The sequence below is a fragment of the Electrophorus electricus genome, chromosome 2 (assembly GCF_041902795.1).
Source record: "Electrophorus electricus isolate QZ-2024a chromosome 2, ASM4190279v1, whole genome shotgun sequence".
Taxonomy (NCBI): Eukaryota; Metazoa; Chordata; class Actinopteri; order Gymnotiformes; family Gymnotidae; genus Electrophorus; species Electrophorus electricus.
The window spans coordinates 32278520-32298140 of NC_137498.1; the positions used below are offsets into that span (position 1 = coordinate 32278520).

The window sequence follows — 19621 nt, forward strand, 5'->3', positions numbered from 1 at the left end:
ACTTGAAGGGCGTTATGCAAACTGCATTATGCAAACGGTAGCACTGCACTGTCACGTGAATGAGCGAGTTAGAGAAACGATATATCTTTGTCAGCAGAGAAAGAGAGACGTAATGGTTAATAGATAATAATTTTGGGGAGAGGATAAAGAACACTATTACTTATAGTGAAGCTAAATTAACAAGACCTCCTCCATTCATTTCACCCCAGTGATTAGATTTGTTCTGCAAAGTAAAATTCAGTGCTAACTGGCTGTTTATCAGCGTTTTAAGTATGCTACCGAACCAGAAATCCTAGCATAACAGTGAATACATACAGTTGTGTAACGAATGCTGAAGGCAGCTACCCTACCTGGGACCTAAACACAAGGCTGACAGGAGGTAAACATGAGCTCTGACCACCAGACCAAAGAGTCAGCTCCCTAGCATAGCCGCCAGAGCACCCTTTTAGCCTTCCTAAGTGATGGGTTCCGTCACAAGTTGTAATTGCCGATTGACTACTTGATGATGATAATAGAATTTGTATTGATTAGAATGAGTGTGGAATGAGTACTGTGTAGGAAGTGAATGCTGAAATTTGCAGTCAAACTGGAATCTGTTTGTCTCCGACCTGTCTGTCTATGTAATTCACAGCAATGTCACTCCTACTCTCCTATAAAGCTCACAAGTCATTTGGGTTTTGGTTTTGACTGTGTATTTGTGTTGTAGAAGCTGTCTGGAAGCCATAAGGCCCTGGTGGAGATGCAGGATGATGTCTCAGAGCTTCTGCGCTCTGCCGTACAGGACTACCCCAACACCAAGGTTTGCGCCACTGCACCTGCTCAAATGAACGAATGAATAAAAATACAGACCACCAATACACACATGTACGAATGAATGAACAAACAAAATACCCAGACATGGGATCAGACGCCTACTATCAAAGCCTGCAGCCTTTTCCAGACTTGACTTGCAGCTATGTGCATGTGTGTATGTTCATTCTAGTGTGTATGTGCATGTTGGTGTTGGCGAGTTTGTGCATGTGGGTTTGTGCATTGACGTGTGATTACATGTTTGTGTCCATGCATGTTGGTGTATGTGTGCTTGTTGTTTTGTGTGTTTCCAATTGCATGTTTCTACATGTGTTGGTTTATGAATTGGTTTGTTTCTGTGAGTGCATTTTGGCGAGTGCATGCATATTGGTTTGTGGTTTTGCATGTTTGTGTACCTACTTTTGGTCTGTATGCATATTGGTGCATGCTTAATGGTTTGTGCATTGGCGTTTATGCGCAGGCGTTTTGGTCTGTGTGTGTATTGCTGCGTGCTTGTGTGTTGGTTTGTGCGTTTGCATGTGTCATAATGTCCAGTGCTGGTCCTTCCCCTCACTCACAGTGACAGTCACCAAGCAACATGCATGAAAGGGCAGTACAGGCTCTTGGGCACACACCGAGAGATGTGGGAAAATTCCCAGGCCATGGAAATGGACGCCATAGAGCCAACTGTTTACATCTGCCAAATCATATGGTTGGACTGTGAACACTCAGCCAAAAGCACCTCTCATGTGCTTGAAGGAAAGGCGAGGTTTTGTGTGTGTTGTCCCTTCTGTTTTCATCATTAAAGCTCACACATTCACTGGCCTAGAGGAAAGAGGGGAATTATTGTAAGAAAGTTGGAATTTCTTGTGACTACAGTGACATTCACAGTCACAGGTAAACAACAAAGTGGAACACTCAATTAAGCCCAACATTATCTGTACTATACACACATACTCACTCTCTCACACATTCACACATACTGCAAGCCTCCCATGGACACTGAACTGGCCCAGTTTTGGTCTGTTAGAAGAGGACATGACCCTGTTTTAACTGAACTGTTTGTTGGTGTGTGTATGCATTTCTGAATGTTTCAGAGCAATCTGGAGCAGATTCAGGGGGTTCTGAACACCACTGAAATTGGCTTGCATCAGCTGACTGCCCTGGTGGACTGCCGCAGTCTGCATATGGTAAGAGTGTGTGTGTGTTTGAACTACACAATTGTGCTATTTCTTCATCCATTTTCTGTTCGCACAGCAGCAAGCATGCAGCAGATGTCCTCCTAGCTAAAAAGTACTTCATTGATACTATATCAGTACCATAATGTGACCATCAGTCATAGACAAGCAGAAAATGGAGCAGGCTCTCTGTCTAGGTCAGGGGTGTGTGTGTTTGTGTGAATGTGTGCACGCATGCATGCGCGTTGTGATGTTACTGGAGTGATGAGGTCACCTTGTGAGGAGAGGAGATGGGCTCAGTGGGTGGCCTCTCCGAACTGCCCCCAAAGCGCTGGGGACACACTAATGAATAAAACATAATCATGATGAGCCTTTAGGGTTTATTATTTCATTATTATTGTTGTTATGGGGGCTCTCACACAGATGCTCTCCAGGCTCGACGGCTTCCTTGGTGTGGGCCAGAGGCTAGCATCGGGTGATCTGCACAGTGATCCGCACTCAGGACCTGGGTTCTGGGCTCTGGGGAAGGGCAAACAGGCTAACACCCTGAGCTCTGTGCCAGGCACATGGGAAGCACCAGTGAGTAGCTTGGTCGGGAGGGAGTGGCTGTCGTGGCTGTCATGGCTGCCATGGTTCAGAGTGCACGGTACAGTGTGCAGTTGGGGGATTGTGGGGAGGGGTTTATCTCATGCTCCTGCAGCATTCTCTCCTGCTGCTCGGTCTTGTCCAGCAGAGCAGTGTGTTCATGCAGGCGGACTGCAGTGCTGAAGGGGGTTGCAGACATGAATGCACTGGACAGTAAGAGCCCATACTGTATTGGTGACTTTGTGCCGATTGGAGTTCTGAGAGCCGCGTTCTTTGCACTGCTCATGATTATAGGAGTGTGTCTCTGAGAATGGGTGTGGAAGGCAGTGGGCTTTGCCTTTCACTGTCTCTCTGCACAGGATTATCTTCAGCGTGTGTGTATGTGTGTGTGCGCGCGCGTGCGTGATAATGTCTCTTCAGTTATGACTGCAAGTGATTTTATAAGGCTGTGTGCTTATGTGTAAAGCTATTTTCTCTCTGTAGATCTGTGTGTTTGTGTGCGCAATGTATATTTGTCTTTCTGCAGAACTATGTTCAGGTCTTAATGCCTGGTGTGTCTGTGGGTGTGTCTGCAAGACTATGTACAGGCCATTGTGGGAGTGTGACACTTAATTCTCACTGGGCAGGTCTATGCAGGCAATAATAACTTGTGTGCGTGTGTGTAAAACACTGTTTCTTGCTTTGTGCATGATTGTGGTCAGGCAATGGCAGGGTTGTGGGTGTGTGACACTGTCTCTCTCTCCCTGCAGGACTATGTGCAGGCCATGACAGGGCTGTGTTATGATGGTCTGGAGGGTCTGATCTACCTGGTGCTCTTTTCCTTTGTCACTGCCCTTATGTTCACTTCTATCGTCTGCAGCGTCCCTCACACATGGCAAGGCAGAAGGTAAGTGTGTGTGTCTGTGTGTGTCTGTGTGTGTCTGTGTGTGTGTCTGTCTGTAAGCACGAGAGCGAGGAAAGACATAGACATAGAGGTTCCTCCATACTGTTGTTTGTTTCAGTGATCAAAAGCATTAAGGTAGTCCATTAATTCCATATATGAAGTTTAACACTGAGAGCCAACTATGTGCAAATGTTTGAAACAAACATTTAACAGTAAAATTCAGGAAATCCTGCTATTTGTTACGGATATGAAGCATACATAGCTCCAGTCTGTGTGTGTGTGTGTGTGTCTAGGGCGCTAGCGGTCCGCTCAGACTTGTCTTAACAGGTATGCTGCACACATCTGCTTCCTGTCCTCTGCATAGTCAGTCCCAAAGCAGCATCTGAAAGCCAACTCCCTGACCCAAATCCCTGCACTGAGTTGGGCCCTCCTGGCGCTCTTCTGCTGGGTCAGCCCTGGGTTAGAGGCATCTGATAGGGAGTGATGCAGAAGGGGCTTCCAGCTTAAACCATTATGTGTAATTAACCCAGAGGCAGCAATTTGTCCATCTCTCCCAAGATGTGCCATTAAGCACTGAACCTTATCCTCGGTGTCGCTAGCACAGCCAGCAGGAGCTCCAGCCTGGCTTAAATAAGCAGCTTAATGACATTTAAAAACAATAATGACATCGAAACCAATAACAATGACTGGAAATGTCAATACGATCAGCATGTAAAGTTCGATAAGAGCACGAGCAGTTCACATTTGCAAAGGCCTTCACTTGATTAGCCTCCCTGCTTTGTTTGTGTGTGCGCATGTGTGTGTAAAAGGATTGTAGGTCTTTGTTTCTCTCCAATGGAGAGTTTGTGAGCTGGAAGCAAACAGTTGTACCGATAGAGAGTGGTGGGCCCTGGTTCAGCAGCTTGCTAGCCTACTGGAGTGCCCTTGACAGGTGCCCAAGTGTGTTTTCAAAAACATGCATCTCCTCCATCAACCAGCAGAGGGAGCCCAAAGGCTATCACACAAAGGATGACATCATCTTCTCTGTTGCCTGTTCCAGTGCTCTGAATTGTTTTCTGCCCATCCGCAGTAGACGCCTAGCAGCTGTATTGCAGCTTCTTAGTCTGTGAGGGCTGTATATGTGAGGTTGTTATACTGTGCTTTCGGCTTCTTTGGGGAATGAAAGCACAAAAATGGAGCCGATACCACAATGCAAAGATTGGCTGGTTGCAGGTTTTCACTGTAACACTAAATCAATAAAGAAACTGCGGCTAAGAGTGATGGTACTCCCCCAGCTTGCAACATGTCTGCCCTTTGAAGAGGAAATGGAGGGAGAGGGGGTGACAGAGGAAGGGGTGGCGCAGTTTCTTTTGCAGCTTGTGGCACCATGGGCTCTGCAGATAGGGACATGTGTGTGCCTGATGTGCTGCAGCCTGTTCAGTGCAGTAGTGTAAGTAAGTAGCGCCCTCTGCTGGACACGCTGCTCTCTGCTCATGTTTCTGTTTTGTGGTGTAGCCTTGATGGTTGTGTGTTTGTGTGTGTGTGTTTGCCTAGGCCCGATGAAGACAATGAGGAAGACTCTGGGGCTGCTGGAGGAAGACAGAACCATGACAATCTGTATCGTGTGCACATGCCCAGCCTGTACAGCTGTGGCAGCAGCTATGGCAGTGAGACCAGTATCCCTGCTGCAGCACACACAGTGAGCAACGCTCCCGTTACCGAGTACATGTAAGTGATCCACACCCACGCAAGCATGTACACCAGTGTCATACATACATAAAGAAACACCAGCAATGGGAATGACGAGCCTTCTAATAAGCTAATCTATGACCTGTGTCACGCCCTCCTGATTATAGCGCAGTCCAGAACTAGAAGAACCTAGGGTTTGTTGGTTTTTGCTTGTGATGTGTACCTCTCTGTTGTGCACACTGCCTGGCCCATGTGTATGTCTGTATGTATGTATGTATGTGTATATACACACACACACACACACACACACAGTTACTGTACAGTGGGTGTGCTGAGCCCACTCCCTCCAATACAGAGGCCAGAACAGCGTTCTCCATCTCTGTCTTCATTCATAGTCTTGTTTCAACACAATGCTTTAACATTTGGATCCAGAGGGCACCAGGGAGCTGGGATTCCTCTCCAGACAGGGCTTTAGCCTGACAGTATTCTTAACACTGACCTAATTACTATTACATGAGAAAATGTATCTGATAGAGACTACAAAGCACTTCTGGAAGTTGCTCTGGACAAAGGTGTCTGCCAAATGCTATAAAGGTTACCACAGGTCCGTTTATATACTTTTCTCAACTGCCATGTTTTGTTTGGTTAAAACTACATTCAGCAGGATGATGTCCACGTGGAGGTTTAGGATGCATTCCCTTCACACCATGTGTATCTGCATGAGGCATTTGTAGGGGCAGCACTGATTACACTCTAGTCTGTGATTCCTGTGAGGGCATCGCTACTGAATGCAGGTTATTAGTGGCTGAAGCGGCTGAGGATAATTGATTGTTTAGTGGTAATTCACTTCTTTCAGAGTTCTACAGCTGATGAGAACTGTGCTTCACTAGGATATGCACTTGAAAAAATACTGTGTGTGTCCGTGTGCGCACGTGTGTGCATGCACGCGCTCATGCTTGTCTCACTCTGTCACACAGGACGCAGAATGCAAACTTCCAGAATCCCCGCTGTGAGAACACGCCTCTAATTGGGAGAGAGTCGCCGCCCCCTTCTGTAAGTGCCCTCAGCAAATTTCCTCAACACTCCTCACATCCATCACCACAGCCAGCCACTCGTGCCCTCCACACTCATCCTGACAGCCTTTACTGGCTACATGTGCCTTAGAATCCCAGCCACTTGTAATTCCTTCTCCTCCCCATGTGAAAGGGCACATCTTGTTTTAGGAGCACACGCTGCGTGTGTTAAGGGTCCAGGCAACGCTCTGGCCGCACTGCTCCAGACAGCTTGTCGGTTGGTATCGGGGTATGCAGGCGTTGCATGGACGACCGGAGAGACCCTTCAGAGTGGCATTGCTGCAGACGGCAACCAGAGCCACTGAAGGAGAATGGGAATGCCAGGAGACCTGCAGCTGCAGACCAATGAGGTCATAAAATGGAGACAGGCAGGGCAGGGGATTACGGCACTGCCTGGCATATTGAACAGATGTGCGTGACGTGTTCGTGAGCACAAGCTGTTCCATCTTGTAAGGTCCTCTGGGCAGCACATGGTGCTCTGTGATATGCTTCCTTAGCATTTTACTTTAGCATTCTTCTAGTTGTGAAAGCCTCAGAAATTTGAAGAGGCTTCATTGAGCTGTGTCTGTGTGCATAGGTGCTGATAATTGGTCATGTCTTTGACCTCCTTTCTGGGTCTGCTATTTGTATTTGGAGTTGGAGTCTGGAATGAAATGCATGATGATAATAAAAGGAGAACATTGCTCAAGATTTTTTGCTTTGTTGTACAGTCTTCTGACATGGTCTCTAACGGAGCCATGTACATGCCGTTCTAAACAGACGTCTGTGGAGAATAAAGGGCTTTTTGTGTGTGCTGTACCAAGGCCTCTGATCCCAAGCTCAGAGTATTCTGTGTGTGTGTGTGTGTGTGTGTGTGTGTGCGCGCGCAAGTGTGTGCACATGTGAGCGTGCAGCACTTAAATATTTGTGACAATGTGAAATAATTATCCAGGTGAGTCACAGCTCCTATAGTGCTGAACCTCAGAATGACAGCTTCTGCCTGGGTGACTCTATTAAGATTCAGATAACATCTGCCAGAGCCACAGATCACTAGGAGAAATCCTGTCCCACACTTCTGTGGAACAATCTATTTGCAACTGAATGCACTCGCTCCCTCTTGCAAAGACCAAACCTTGTGTTGCTGAGCACAGAATGTGCCCTTCCCCGTCGCTTCGCTGAAATAGCTGCTGTTACATCACATGTCCGTAAAGGTAAACATGGCATTGTGTGCAGCCTGTTGCAGACTTTGTGGTTTTTACACCACCTTTTCTTTCCGTTAGTTTACTATTCCTTTTCTAGCTATTAAATGAATTCCAGATTTAAAAAGGAACTGTAAAGGAGCCTTTATTTATATTTTACATGAACCACCACCTATTCTCAAGTCTTTAGTTCTGCTTCTGCCTATCACATCTGTTGTATATTGGACCATCATATGGAAGTTATGAAATGGAATGTGGTCCCATTGATCTGGTTGCAGCTCATTTAACTGTTTGTTAATACCTTTAGATTACTGTATAGTATGTTAATATAAGGCCAAGTAATTATTCAGGTGAAGGTCAAAAAACAAGTGAAGCAAGAACTTCTGAGGCTCTTGCACATGATTGTCTAGTTTAATGCCAAAACTAAAGCTACATCACTATTGTGTTCAGCCTGTGGAGCAGTAATTTCATGCATGTTCATGTTATATTTTCTCTCTGTTTCTCCACAGTACACATCCAGCATGAGGGCCAAGTACCTGGCCAACGCCCGTCCTGATCCCAGCAGCAGCTCTGCAGCACACTAGACACACTCACGTGCACACTCACTCATTCACTCTCTCACACACACACACACACACACACACACACACGTGCACACACACCCTTACTCACAGACACACCCTGTTCCCACGACCCAGGCAGATCACCACCCCCATGAAGCTAGGCCAGCCCTTGGCCCCCATACTCCCACCCACCAGGTCACCATAGACAAGAAAGCGTGTCCCCTTTGATGTACACTCGCTGGGTCAACAAGAAAATGCCCTCGCGTCATGGAAACGTGCAGGAGACCCCTCTTGTGTTTACACTGGCCCATAGTCCCAGTCCGAGCACGGCAAGTAGAGTGATGGGTTTCTTCGTGTGTGTGCGTGTGCGCGCGCGCGCGTACACATCTACGCGTCCTTGTTAGTCTTTGCTGCCGTTGCCATGTGGTGCTTTTGTCCCAGGACCCTGGAGCCCCGTAACCGCAAAGCCAGAATCGGGTTATGGGTCTCAACTCACATTCCTGCATGACTTTTCCAATGTGACTATATACAGGAATTACTGATAGTATAAGCCTTTCCTATAATGGCCATGCAACAGTGATATCCGCTCCTATTAGCTGGACAGCTGAAACACCACCAACGTCACAGCAGGTACCTGTGTCTCCTTAGGAATCAAAGCATTAACAAGAATGTGACATTTGCAATACCAATGAATTCATTGAGCATTTTTTTTTAATTCCCTGATGCAGTGGTGCTACCCAACCTAATGGAATCTGACTAGAATACTGCCATTATATCTGTGCACAGAGGAAAAGGTAGCAGTAGCTCGGGCATTTATGGTCATCTCTTGAGGGCCTTCTGTTGGGTGGGGTAGCTGACCCTGCTTTGGAAGACCCCCATTGTACATTCCCCCTCCTGTTTTCCACTGTACAGACGGTATAGGAACAGCCACTCGGTGGGGGGGGGGGGGGATCCACCGAGGGGGTGGCAACTCACACCTCACACTGGGAGCACTTGTTCTCCTGCAGCTGACTTCATCCTGAAGTATCAACCTCTGTAGGCTGAGATAGGTCTGCTCGCCGTGGACCCTGGCTGGTTATCACATCTCATCAAATACTCTCCCACTGCGGAGTCTCCCAGCACCATACGATGCTTGCAGCTGTCATCACTGCCCTGAGGGCTCGTCATTGAACTGTCACCACTGTTTTGGGGGGGAAAACCCCCACAGTGATCAAACTTGAGAATCTTTCTGTACTGTACGTACTGTTCGTGAGCCACAAACTGGATGGAGTACTGAGTGAAGCAGGTCACATATATTCCCCTTCGTCTGCAGTGCAGCCTGGTTGGGGAGACGGGTGGAGAATCCTAGTGCTCTGATTGCTCAGCCCCTGATGAGTGGACAACTGCCTCACTCTGCAAATGATGTGTTCTGTGCAGTCACTGGATATGAATTGCCAAGGCCAAATGTTTCCAGGACGTTTTCTATCACTGGCTACCACATCAGGGTCCATGTGTGTAATGCTCTCTAATCAGCTCACCCATATAACAGCACACCAGAACTAGTCAGGATGTACTTTATACATGTGAAACCTGTACTCAAACTCAAAAACTCACATCTACGCTGCTCCAAGGATGTAGTGTTATTTGGAGCTGTGCACTTCTCAGAAGAGCCCCCCCCCGCTCTGTCTGTCTGTGTGGGTGTGTGTGGGTGTGTCTCTCTCTCTCTCTCTCTCTCTCTCTCTCTCTCTCTCTCTCTCTCTCTCTCTCTCTCTCTCTCTCTCTCTCTCTCTCTCTCTCTCTCTCTCTCTCTCTCTCTCTCTCTCCCCCCCCCCCACTCACTCACACACACACATACGTACACAAAGCTCCTCTGCTCACTTGGATGCAGATGCTCTTTCTCTGTCCCAGAATGCAAGGTCATTTACCATGGTACAGGGCAATCATACACTGCTTCCACAGACCCAGCAAAGACTGGTCCCACCCCTCAAAACTCCCATGTCTCCAAACCACCACATGGCCCAACTGTTCCATGTACAGCCCCTCTCCTGGAACAGCCGAATGCATATTGTGTAAGTACAGGCTTGGTACTAATCATTTGCAACCAAGATGAAGCTCCTGGGTGAGGTTCTCGGTGAGAGAACATCAAACGGAGAAAAGGGAAATACTGAATTATTTATTGTAAGATCATACCTGAACATCTCTAGCTGTCTGGACTGTATGAACTTTGTTCATTTACCCTTCTGAGGCATGGTGACCCTTTCGACATGGCGTGTAAAGTGTTCTCTTGTGCTACTGATGCTTGCCTTGGGTTCCTTGATGCTTTTATCGCAATTGATTAATGAGGCTAGAGTCCTCAACTGTGCCAACAACCAGACCACAACTTCACACCTTCATTGTGTCTTTTAAACATTGCGCATCTTTTAAATGGGCCTTTTGTACATTCACAGCTCTGCTGAGTCTGAGCAACCAAACAACTCGCCTGTGAACATGAGCCTGACATTTTAAAACTTGTCATTTTTTCTACGTGAATGAGCATTTGTTAATGATTTTTTTTTTTGTCAGCATATGTTATCGTAATGATACACCAGTGTATATACCATATAATACAATGCAAAATGAAGACTGCACCTTGTCAGAGACATTGAATTTGCAATACAATAGTGCAAACTGTCACTGTTCATCTCATTTCTTTCTTTCTTAGACTTTGACATATTTTTAGAATTATTAGCAAGCACAAAACTTATCATGTGAATGAGTTTAGTATTTCATTGAATTGTTTTGATAAGCCTTCACTGTAGAATTCATTCTTTTACATTTTTATTTTTAATTTTTTTTCAATTTTTGCATTTACTAAAATAGTGTACATGTTAAACCTGTGGTTTTATTGAGCTTGAACTCAGTGTTTTCAGATTAAAGTAACATTAACTGATGACCCATGTCATTTTCTCCGACTCTTCTGATACGTGCAAAATTAATTTTCAGAATGTCTGCAATGCCTGTTGTTTTTACAAAGTTAATCTGTAAACTGAAAACTTTTATTAAATAAGTTGATTGTGACATTGATTTTAAATACCTTATGAAGGATATGGAAATGTAATAACTAGAAATATTCTAGCGAATAATCTTTGCTTGTATCCAGTTTAATGTGTGGTTACCTTTTTTTCTAGCCTCTTTAGAATGAGGATTCTTACTTAGATACTAGATCATTCTGAATGTGGTTTGTGTGGAGGTTTACTTCAGAAAATTAATTGGGTATGTTGTATGGTCTTGTTCTTCATCAAACATTTGAATTATTTTTATTACAGTAATTTTACATTTACAAGATTTGATAGATGCTCTTAACCAGAATGACTTATTTTTCTTAGAACAGCATGTGTGCTACTTGGGAATATAATCCAACACCTTGGTCTTCCTAGTACCGTACTCTGCCTGCTCTACCAAGAGACCTAAAGCAGTGGGGAAAGAAACCCTGTAAAGATGATTATGTGGACAATAAAGTATTTTTGTTTGCTCCACATCTTCTAACTACACAGTGAACCAACCATCCTCACTCTCATCTGTGGTAGACAAAATGGCTGATTGCACCTTAGCTCAATTTCTCAATAGAAACAGCAGATGGTGGTATTGCAGCATGTAAACCTGATGATGGATGATTATAACCTTATGCTTCCTTGCTCTTAATCTTTCTTCAAATACGTATAGGTATCACTCTATATATTAAAATGGCAATACATTAAACAATTTAGGTATTGTCTGTGGATATCAGTTCTGAACTTGGGATTTGTAGCAAACATATGTGAACACTTTCCAAACCTATCCCACCCTGTTCTACTCAATGAGACTTTGGCAGGCTGGATCCACCTCACTATGGCCCCCAGGGAAAATGGGACACTCATTACTCTGAAATGTAATCAGTGTCCCACTGACATGCAATAGACTTTAACTGTAACTTAACTATATTTTTAAAAGTTATGGTTTTACTTTAATACAACAAAAAGAAGAATTTTGTTTTATTTTTTAAGTAAAGGTTCTTAAGGGTCTGCTGTAGCATTGTACATGTGGGCTCATCCAGATTGCACTACTCTGCACCACTCTAACCAGACTTCCTCACTGTCCATATCTGCAGCCTCCATTTGTTACTGGTTGTCCTGCATGTATGCAGATCCTGACCTCCAGGGTGCAGGTCTGCAAGTCCCTGCACAGCCGTAGCAAAGCAGTGGAATCTCTGCGTTCTTTCCCCAGAGCAATCTCCTCTAAACTGAGACCAGCTTCCTGTGTGTGTCTCAGCTGTGTGACAGGATTTCACATTCTGTACAAGAACACTCAAGGGTGTGTATATGGCTGGTCACTTTATTGAAAACTGAAATTTTAAGGAAAATATGAAGAATATTTCATTTTTATGTGATTGATATTCTTATAGGATTTCTCCTCATTGGTTCTCTTTTCCTCGTTTGTTGTGTGGCTGTCTCTCTTCCTCCTACACATTCATATCTCATCTTTTGTCTCTTAATAACCACCAAATTTTGGTAGTCCTAGGAAGCTGTAGAAACATTGTTTTGATTTGGGTGAATTCTTTTGTCTGGTCACCTGTGAGGCATAGCCTGAAAGGTTTCTGGGAGAAATCCAGATTTGATGAGCGATTTCACACACATACACCCCATGTGGGTACTCCACAGTCCCACCCTGGAGGCATGCAGCTTGTATCAGCTCTTCATCAACAGTCAGTTTACACAACAACGGTTCTGGCTGGACACCTTAAGATGGCAGACCAACCTCAACCCAGTAGTGACAGGAAATGCAGAGCAGTGTTATGGCTTTGTATGTTAAACACACCAGTTCACTATCTGCAGTCATGTCATGTCAGAGTTGTTGCTGTGGTAAGTATGGCACACCTTTTCTCCATTTCGTTTTCTGACATGGGAACTGAATAGACTTTGGCCTGTGACATCAAGTCTACTATGGTTCAGCAGTAAAAAAAAAAAAAAAAAATAGTGGTTTCAGGGGTCATGGAAACATGCATACAAACTGAGAGCTAAGCTGGAAGTGCATACCTGCAGAAAGCACCTGTAAGATGGCTGACCCAATAAAGTGACATGTGTTAGTGCAAGGTGGGAGTTTGAATACAGTGACTGAGTGTAAACATTTATGGATGCATACATGAAAGGCAGCCAAAAAAATAATTCTGTTCTGTATTATCATCTATTTTTAGCTTCTACGTCTAACACTTAGACAAACAATACAAATTTTTACTGATGACAAATGACAGCATTGTGTTCCCTAAATTTCTGTTTAAATAAATAGTCCAGTTTTTCACGATTAGTGAAACAAAAATACAAACCTTTAGATTCTCTTACATGCCTATCCCAAATGATCAGATCTGACACTTTCTCAAATGCTAGATCTTGGTGTTTTTCAATCAAAGGGTGAGGTATTGCTGCTGTCAATAGGATGAATCAAATATACAAGACCAGCTCGTTATGACATAAAATCAGTCCTTCTTAGTTGTGAACTTGCTTAGTTGTTAACCCTATCCAGACCAGGTGCTCCCTGACAAGACGAGCCTCCATAGCACACATGGGCTTTAGAAAACTCTAGAAGCCATCCTCTGTGCTCCTCATTTAATAATCCAAAAGCAATAAATCATTAAGAGCTGTTTTGGTTTTTCCTCATATCTTAAGCCATCCTTGACATGCTGTGATTCCGTCCTACATTGCTACAGTCCAATGTACATCAAGCAGATTTATACCATCATCAGTCGCCATCTTCTTATTGAGAAGTAGAAGTAGTTATTGTAGTGTTATATAATGTATTGACTTTTATTTGCTAATGTCCCTCTAAAATATATGTCAGCAAGGTTGGATGTTTCCATAAAATTATGCCTGGGGTTATTAATTTTAGGGTAAGATGGCTGTTAGGTTTGTTCAGTTTCACATGTTAGAACCACTAATTCTCTTCATATCTCTTTCATCTACAAAATACAAGAGTTTGTTCCTGCAAATGTGGAATCTCTTTAAAGATAAGAAAGCAGGCTTTTTTTCTTTCATTTCATTATGACTTATGATTTGTAGATAAACCCTTGAGATAAAATTAAACTTAGATTATGCAGAATTTCACACCAAATGTTCCAACTAATTTACCTAACTCAAATATACAGTGTAGTGGAGTGAAACATTTAATCTGAAAAATACAGGCTAAACAAACTGGTCTGTGAGTCTAAAATAATCAAATAATTAAATTATTATTTATTGCAGTATTGTAAAACAGAACATGAACTATAAAGCTAATTTCTCTACAAGATACAGAATATATCTGACATAAAGGCAGAAGGAAACAGCAAATGCAAAAAAAAAAAAAGATTTAACCACTAGATGACAGTATTGACCCATGGGACACTCTCATACTTAATAACATTATTATTTAACAGTGTTATTTTGTATATTCTAAAACATGTGTTTATTAAATTAATATGGGGGGCTAGTGTAGCCAAGACTAATGCATGGTTTTGTGATTATCTTTCACCCATTGTTAAATGCAATCAGTGAACTGATACAGAATTTATAAATAAAGAGCGGACCCCAAATTTTGTTTCCCTGCATGTCTTTCTGGGCTCTGCATTTCATATAAGATTCACAGACTGATTATTAAAAATACTCTTCTATAACTTATATAAAGATTCTGTGATAGCAAGACATTTGGCTGCAGTCATTGTATGGAGGATTGTTTTTACACAAAGGCAGAGACTGTTCAGACTAAGAGGTAGGGATTTAGGAAAGCAGTGTTTGCCTGGTGACCTCAGTTGGGTAACTGCCATTGGGAGGTCGGTGTCACAAACAGGACAGAGAGCCACCACAGTATGTTTCCTGTTGACCACTGGGCAGCTGCTGCTTCCCTCAGGCTGGTGTTTTATGTGAATTTGTGCGCGTTTGTGTCACCATGTGTGTGCATGTTTTGGAAAAGGAAGGCAGTTGACTACAGAGAAAACAAAGATTGCACACAAGCACAAAGTGAGGCCCCACACTGTGAATTAATCTTGACGTGTCACACTGTACTGTAGAAACATGTAGCTCCACTTATTCAGCCCAACCGTCACTCAGAAGTGAATATTCTGGGTTGTATGCTTTTAATTAGTCGTATGAATTTTGCTTACAAAAACACCTTTCTATAAGGATTTTAGATTTCTAGAATACCCCCTGTCTTCTATTGTTTTGTCTTCTCTATTGATCATGAGAATAAGGAACAGACTGATAATGTGAAATAAACAATAATAATCTGGTTTAGCTGTCCATGCCTCTAGAGCGTTTGTGTAGAGACCTCTTGACAGACATGGATGTTTAATCAGTCAGCTGCGTCTCTGGTGAAACTTCACAGTGCCTACATTTTCAGGGAGTTAAGCTAGGGTCTATTACTGGGCTCTATGGAGCACACAGAACCAGAGGAGTAAATGTGGGGAGATGGGTGAGCATATTCCCCCCAACCCACCTGACCACTTTTGACTCAGCGCCTGGTACACACCAAGTGGAAGTCCCTCGTCCTCCAAGCCCCAAGTGCTGATATCACACTCCAGAATGATTGCTCAGGATCAGAGCAGGTGCCAGGGCTTCTAAAAGGCAGTGACTTGTAGTAAAGCTCCAAGAACCACACATATGGCACTGCTTCTCAGGGACTGGGTGATGAACTCTGGGCAGACTGTTATCATCTTTATCATAGGTGTCCTGGGGAAAAGGACCTAGGACACCTTCACTGGGCTGGTGATCTGTAGTCACCATCTGCTTTAGTATTGAACTCTGTCATGTGTGGGATTGTTGGGGTTTTCCTAGCAGATGTCACTATTTTGTTGGGCATTGGTTGGTCTGTCACAATTGGGGTGGGGGGGGGGGGGTGAACTCTTGGCTTTGCTCTGGTCATGTTCTGAGTGCAAGGGGCCATCAGCTGCAGCAGTGCTTTGTGTTTTCTGGGCTTCAGGGTGGAGTCCAGGACTCCAAACAAGGCACGCTGCTCCTGGGAACCACAGAAAGGGGCAATTGTGTCTGGGGTCTGTGTGTGTACGTGCCTACCAGTGTGCATTTTCTTCACACCCCAGTGCTTCTTTTGAACCCACCTCTCCACCAGCAGGTTGGAGCAGGACACTCAGAATGAGAAAACCCTGTAGTCTCCTCCTCCAACTTTCAATCCAGTGTGTTGTTAAAATGTGCCTGCTCCTCTGCTGCTGATTCTGAGACATCTATGCACACTCCCCCACCCAGACACACACACACACACACACACACACACACACACACACACACACACACACACACACACACACACACACACACACACACACACACACACACATTCTTTCAGCTACTCACCTCACAACTTTTTTTCTTTCAGAGGAATCACTCACACCTCTTGTTCTGCAAGTTATCTCCCTTTTACCTGGCCCTCTTCTGTTTCTAGCATTTGCATCTGTGTTTAGAATTACGACTCCATTGTCTCCTTAACCACCAGTTCAGCAGGCCAGGAGAAAGTTAACAACCCATAATTCCACATTAACTCAGAGCATTGTTCATGAAAGCTCCAACGTTATCTTTCTAAGCCCCAACTCTGCTCCTGAATGCTTCAACAGGTTCCCTTAGAAAATCAGAGAAGGCTTTATGGTTGTTGTTGTTTTTTTTATCATATACTCAAAATTAGTGACTTTTCCCAGAATCATTATATTTACATTTATTGCATTGAGCTAATGCTTTTATCCAAAGCGACTTACAATTATGGCTGAGTACAACTTGAGGGTTAAGGGTCTTGCTCAGGGGTTAAACAGTGGCAACTTGGCAGTGTTGGGGCTTGAACCAGCAACCTTCCGATTACAAGTCAAGTACCTTAACCAATTGAGTTCTTGAGTTTACATAAAATGTCATCAATGATCATTGTCATTGTGGGTTTTGCAGCAACATTATTACAAAACATTTTTGTAACAGTCATGTTGCTGATGAAAGGCACCACATCACCTGTCCAAACCAAAGCTTGCTGACAGACAGGAAGCCGATGGGCACTCAGCCTGTTGCTCTTTCCTCTGGGAACAACTGTCTGTTAGAGGTTAAACGCCAGGGTTTTCTGCACCTGGGATGATGCCTTGGCTTATTTGCATCCTAATTTGCATCTCTGTGCCAGCACCTTCAGGGAAGCACTTGCAAGCTCTCAGGCTCTCCCCAGCCCTGCATGATAGGCATACGCAAGACTGCACGCAATCTGACTACAGCACCCTCGCTCTCACGTGAACAGATTTTAGTTAGAGCTGTCTAACTGGGCGATACCTTTGTTAGAAATCATTCAGATAAACCACAAGCCCAATCTGTGAAACATGGTTTTGGTAGTGGTGCATTGCTGATTTTTTTGTGATCAGTTCTATCAGTTCTGTCACAAGAAAGTTAAACCAATGTTGCTTTTATGTGTACTGTTAGAATATATTATCAGTCTGAGGAGGAATGTGTAGTCATTAGAAGTCATTAAAAGACACACAGGCACTGCAGAGCTTCTTAACAGCACAATGCTTATACATCATTCAAACAACCCAAGAAGCCAACTCTTTGCTCACCATTACCACTTAATAATTAACAGGAAATCTGTCTACAGAGACTGCCTCACACTGAAATGAGCCACAACTCCCCATTTCTCTTACCAGTGTGGGTTTAAGCCACTGCTCTCAGTGTGAATATTGGGTGTTTCTCTGACAGTGGAATGAGATCTCACCTGATTAGGTCGAGAGCAGATTCAGAAGTTCCAAGCCTGCTTGTGCACTATTAAAGTTGCTGTTTTTTCACACCTGACGTGAAGTGTGAACAAGAAGGTGGCAGCTGTCCAATAAGGATTGGGGGGGGGGGGGTCCGATATTCTGATCATCACAAATACAGCCTTAGCCGTAAATACATCAACCGACATCCAGGAACAGGAAGGCCAAAGTTTAAAAAGCCTTAAATGTTTTATTTACATTGTTTTACATTGTTAACAATGTAAAATGAGGCAGAAATGGGTACATTTTTATAGCAGTATTTAGCATGTTTAGCATCTAATAAGTGTTTCTGTATAGAATCTATGGTTACACATAACTTGCCATAATTACCATAACTTTGTTGGGGGGAAAAAAGACAGCTTCACAAATCCTTCTTCATGTCCAATTAAGAATGTTGTTTTCCTTTAGCATTAATATTCAGCCAGCATAAACATAAAATGCTCTGTCACCCAGAAAAAAAAGAGATTTAGTTATTTACACACAATATGATGATTATAAGCCCTTGATTTTCAGTACCCCCAGAAGACATCCCTCAGCAGAGCAGTAATAGCAGGATGATAACACAATGCTCTGTGGCACTTCGTGGAGGCAGAGGTGTTTGGCTCAAGATGCAGAAGCACCAGTGCCTGGGGCAAACTTAGAGCCTGATTAGGAAGAAGTTATTCAGGGCCTGGAAGTACAGCCTCAGCCTATTGCATGGAGGCCAGGAGCCCCTGGCACTCAGGAGCAGAGTGGTCTCTTAACAGGTCTCTGTGGTCTTGCTGAGATGTGGAGACAATAGCCACCAGTAGTGCCCCAGCATTAAGATTGAGTCCAAGACTCCTTCATCTCACTAATCCCCAGCATAAAGATTGAGTCCAAGACTCCTTCATCTCACTAATCCCCAGCATAAAGATTGAGTCCAAGACTCCTTCATCTCACTAATCCCCAGCATTAAGGTTGAATCCAAAGATCTATCTTAGTATCTCACTGCATTACTTCTGCCAATTAAAAAAATATCTTCAACTGTCCATCTTCAGCATTCAAATATGTGTAGTTTTACTTTCATGTGGGTAGCAGTTATTAGAGCAGTTATTAGATGCTATTAGAGGCATAGGAAGTGAAGGTTCTGGAATAAAATATGCTGTAGTTCATCAACAGGAAGTTCACCTGATCGTGAACTTCTGACTGCTGTCATGCACTGCAAAAGCTTGCCACTGGCTGCATTAACTGGCTGTGTAACATTTGACATAATACTACCATAATGGTCAAAGTCAGTTCCTCCCTTTTGGACTTCATGTTATACTGCTGTTGATATAGCCATACATATGATTAATGTGTTCTTTAATTGGTGATTTGTTTTTCTTTCCATTGCAAATAATGCAGTTTTCATACTGAAATATAGCGAGCACTCTAAAGTTTCCAGAATGAAAAGGTGTTGCAAGCTCTGAGCCCTCTGACTCAGAATGGAAATAGACAACTTTTTTCAAGAAAGTCAGCAATGGTTTCTAAGCATGCGAAACCATTTATTTTTCTGCTTTTTACTGAATCAAAATGTTGCTTTCAGTCGAACGTAGGTTGTGTGTTGTGTAACCACCCAGTGCAGGAAGCTTATGCTTGGTTAATTCTTCCAGGCTCTTAACATATTCATTGTGTTTTCAGTGCATACCTGGTGTAGATTTGGGCAAGTGAGGGACCCCCAGTATGCTGGCACAGAGTCCACCAGCCCCTGTTCTGTCCCAGGCACAATCGAGCCATTGTGTGGTCCGCCCATTTTTCGCATCGCTACAGATGCAGTCATAACACACACAGTGGGCCCTAATTACAGATGAGAATTCAAAATGTGGATGAGAACGGAAACAGCTTAAGCTCCCCAAAAGCTGTTCTCAGAGCTGCAGTCAATGTGTCAGGAGAGGGGCCAAGCCTAAGTTGCATGCCCTGGAAGGAGAGCATTGGCATTGGCCTATGGGTTTACCT

The 19621-nt window shown here is 43.8% G+C and overlaps 1 protein-coding gene across 9 annotated transcripts in view; it reads left to right on the forward strand.

The window, feature by feature from the left end:
* ttyh3a (tweety family member 3a) overlaps positions 1 to 10953 on the forward strand; it is a 40580-nt gene extending 29627 nt beyond the window's left edge. For all 9 annotated transcript variants that reach the window (XM_081699190.1, XM_081699194.1, XM_081699199.1 and 6 more), the window contains 6 exons: positions 707 to 799; positions 1887 to 1979; positions 3302 to 3438; positions 4969 to 5142; positions 6081 to 6156; positions 7864 to 10953. In XM_081699190.1, coding sequence (XP_081555316.1) covers positions 707 to 799; positions 1887 to 1979; positions 3302 to 3438; positions 4969 to 5142; positions 6081 to 6156; positions 7864 to 7938 — 648 coding nt within the window. In that variant the 3' untranslated portion in view covers positions 7939 to 10953. The remainder of the gene's footprint in view (positions 1 to 706; positions 800 to 1886; positions 1980 to 3301; positions 3439 to 4968; positions 5143 to 6080; positions 6157 to 7863) is intronic.
* Positions 10954 to 19621: the final 8668 nt, after the last annotated feature.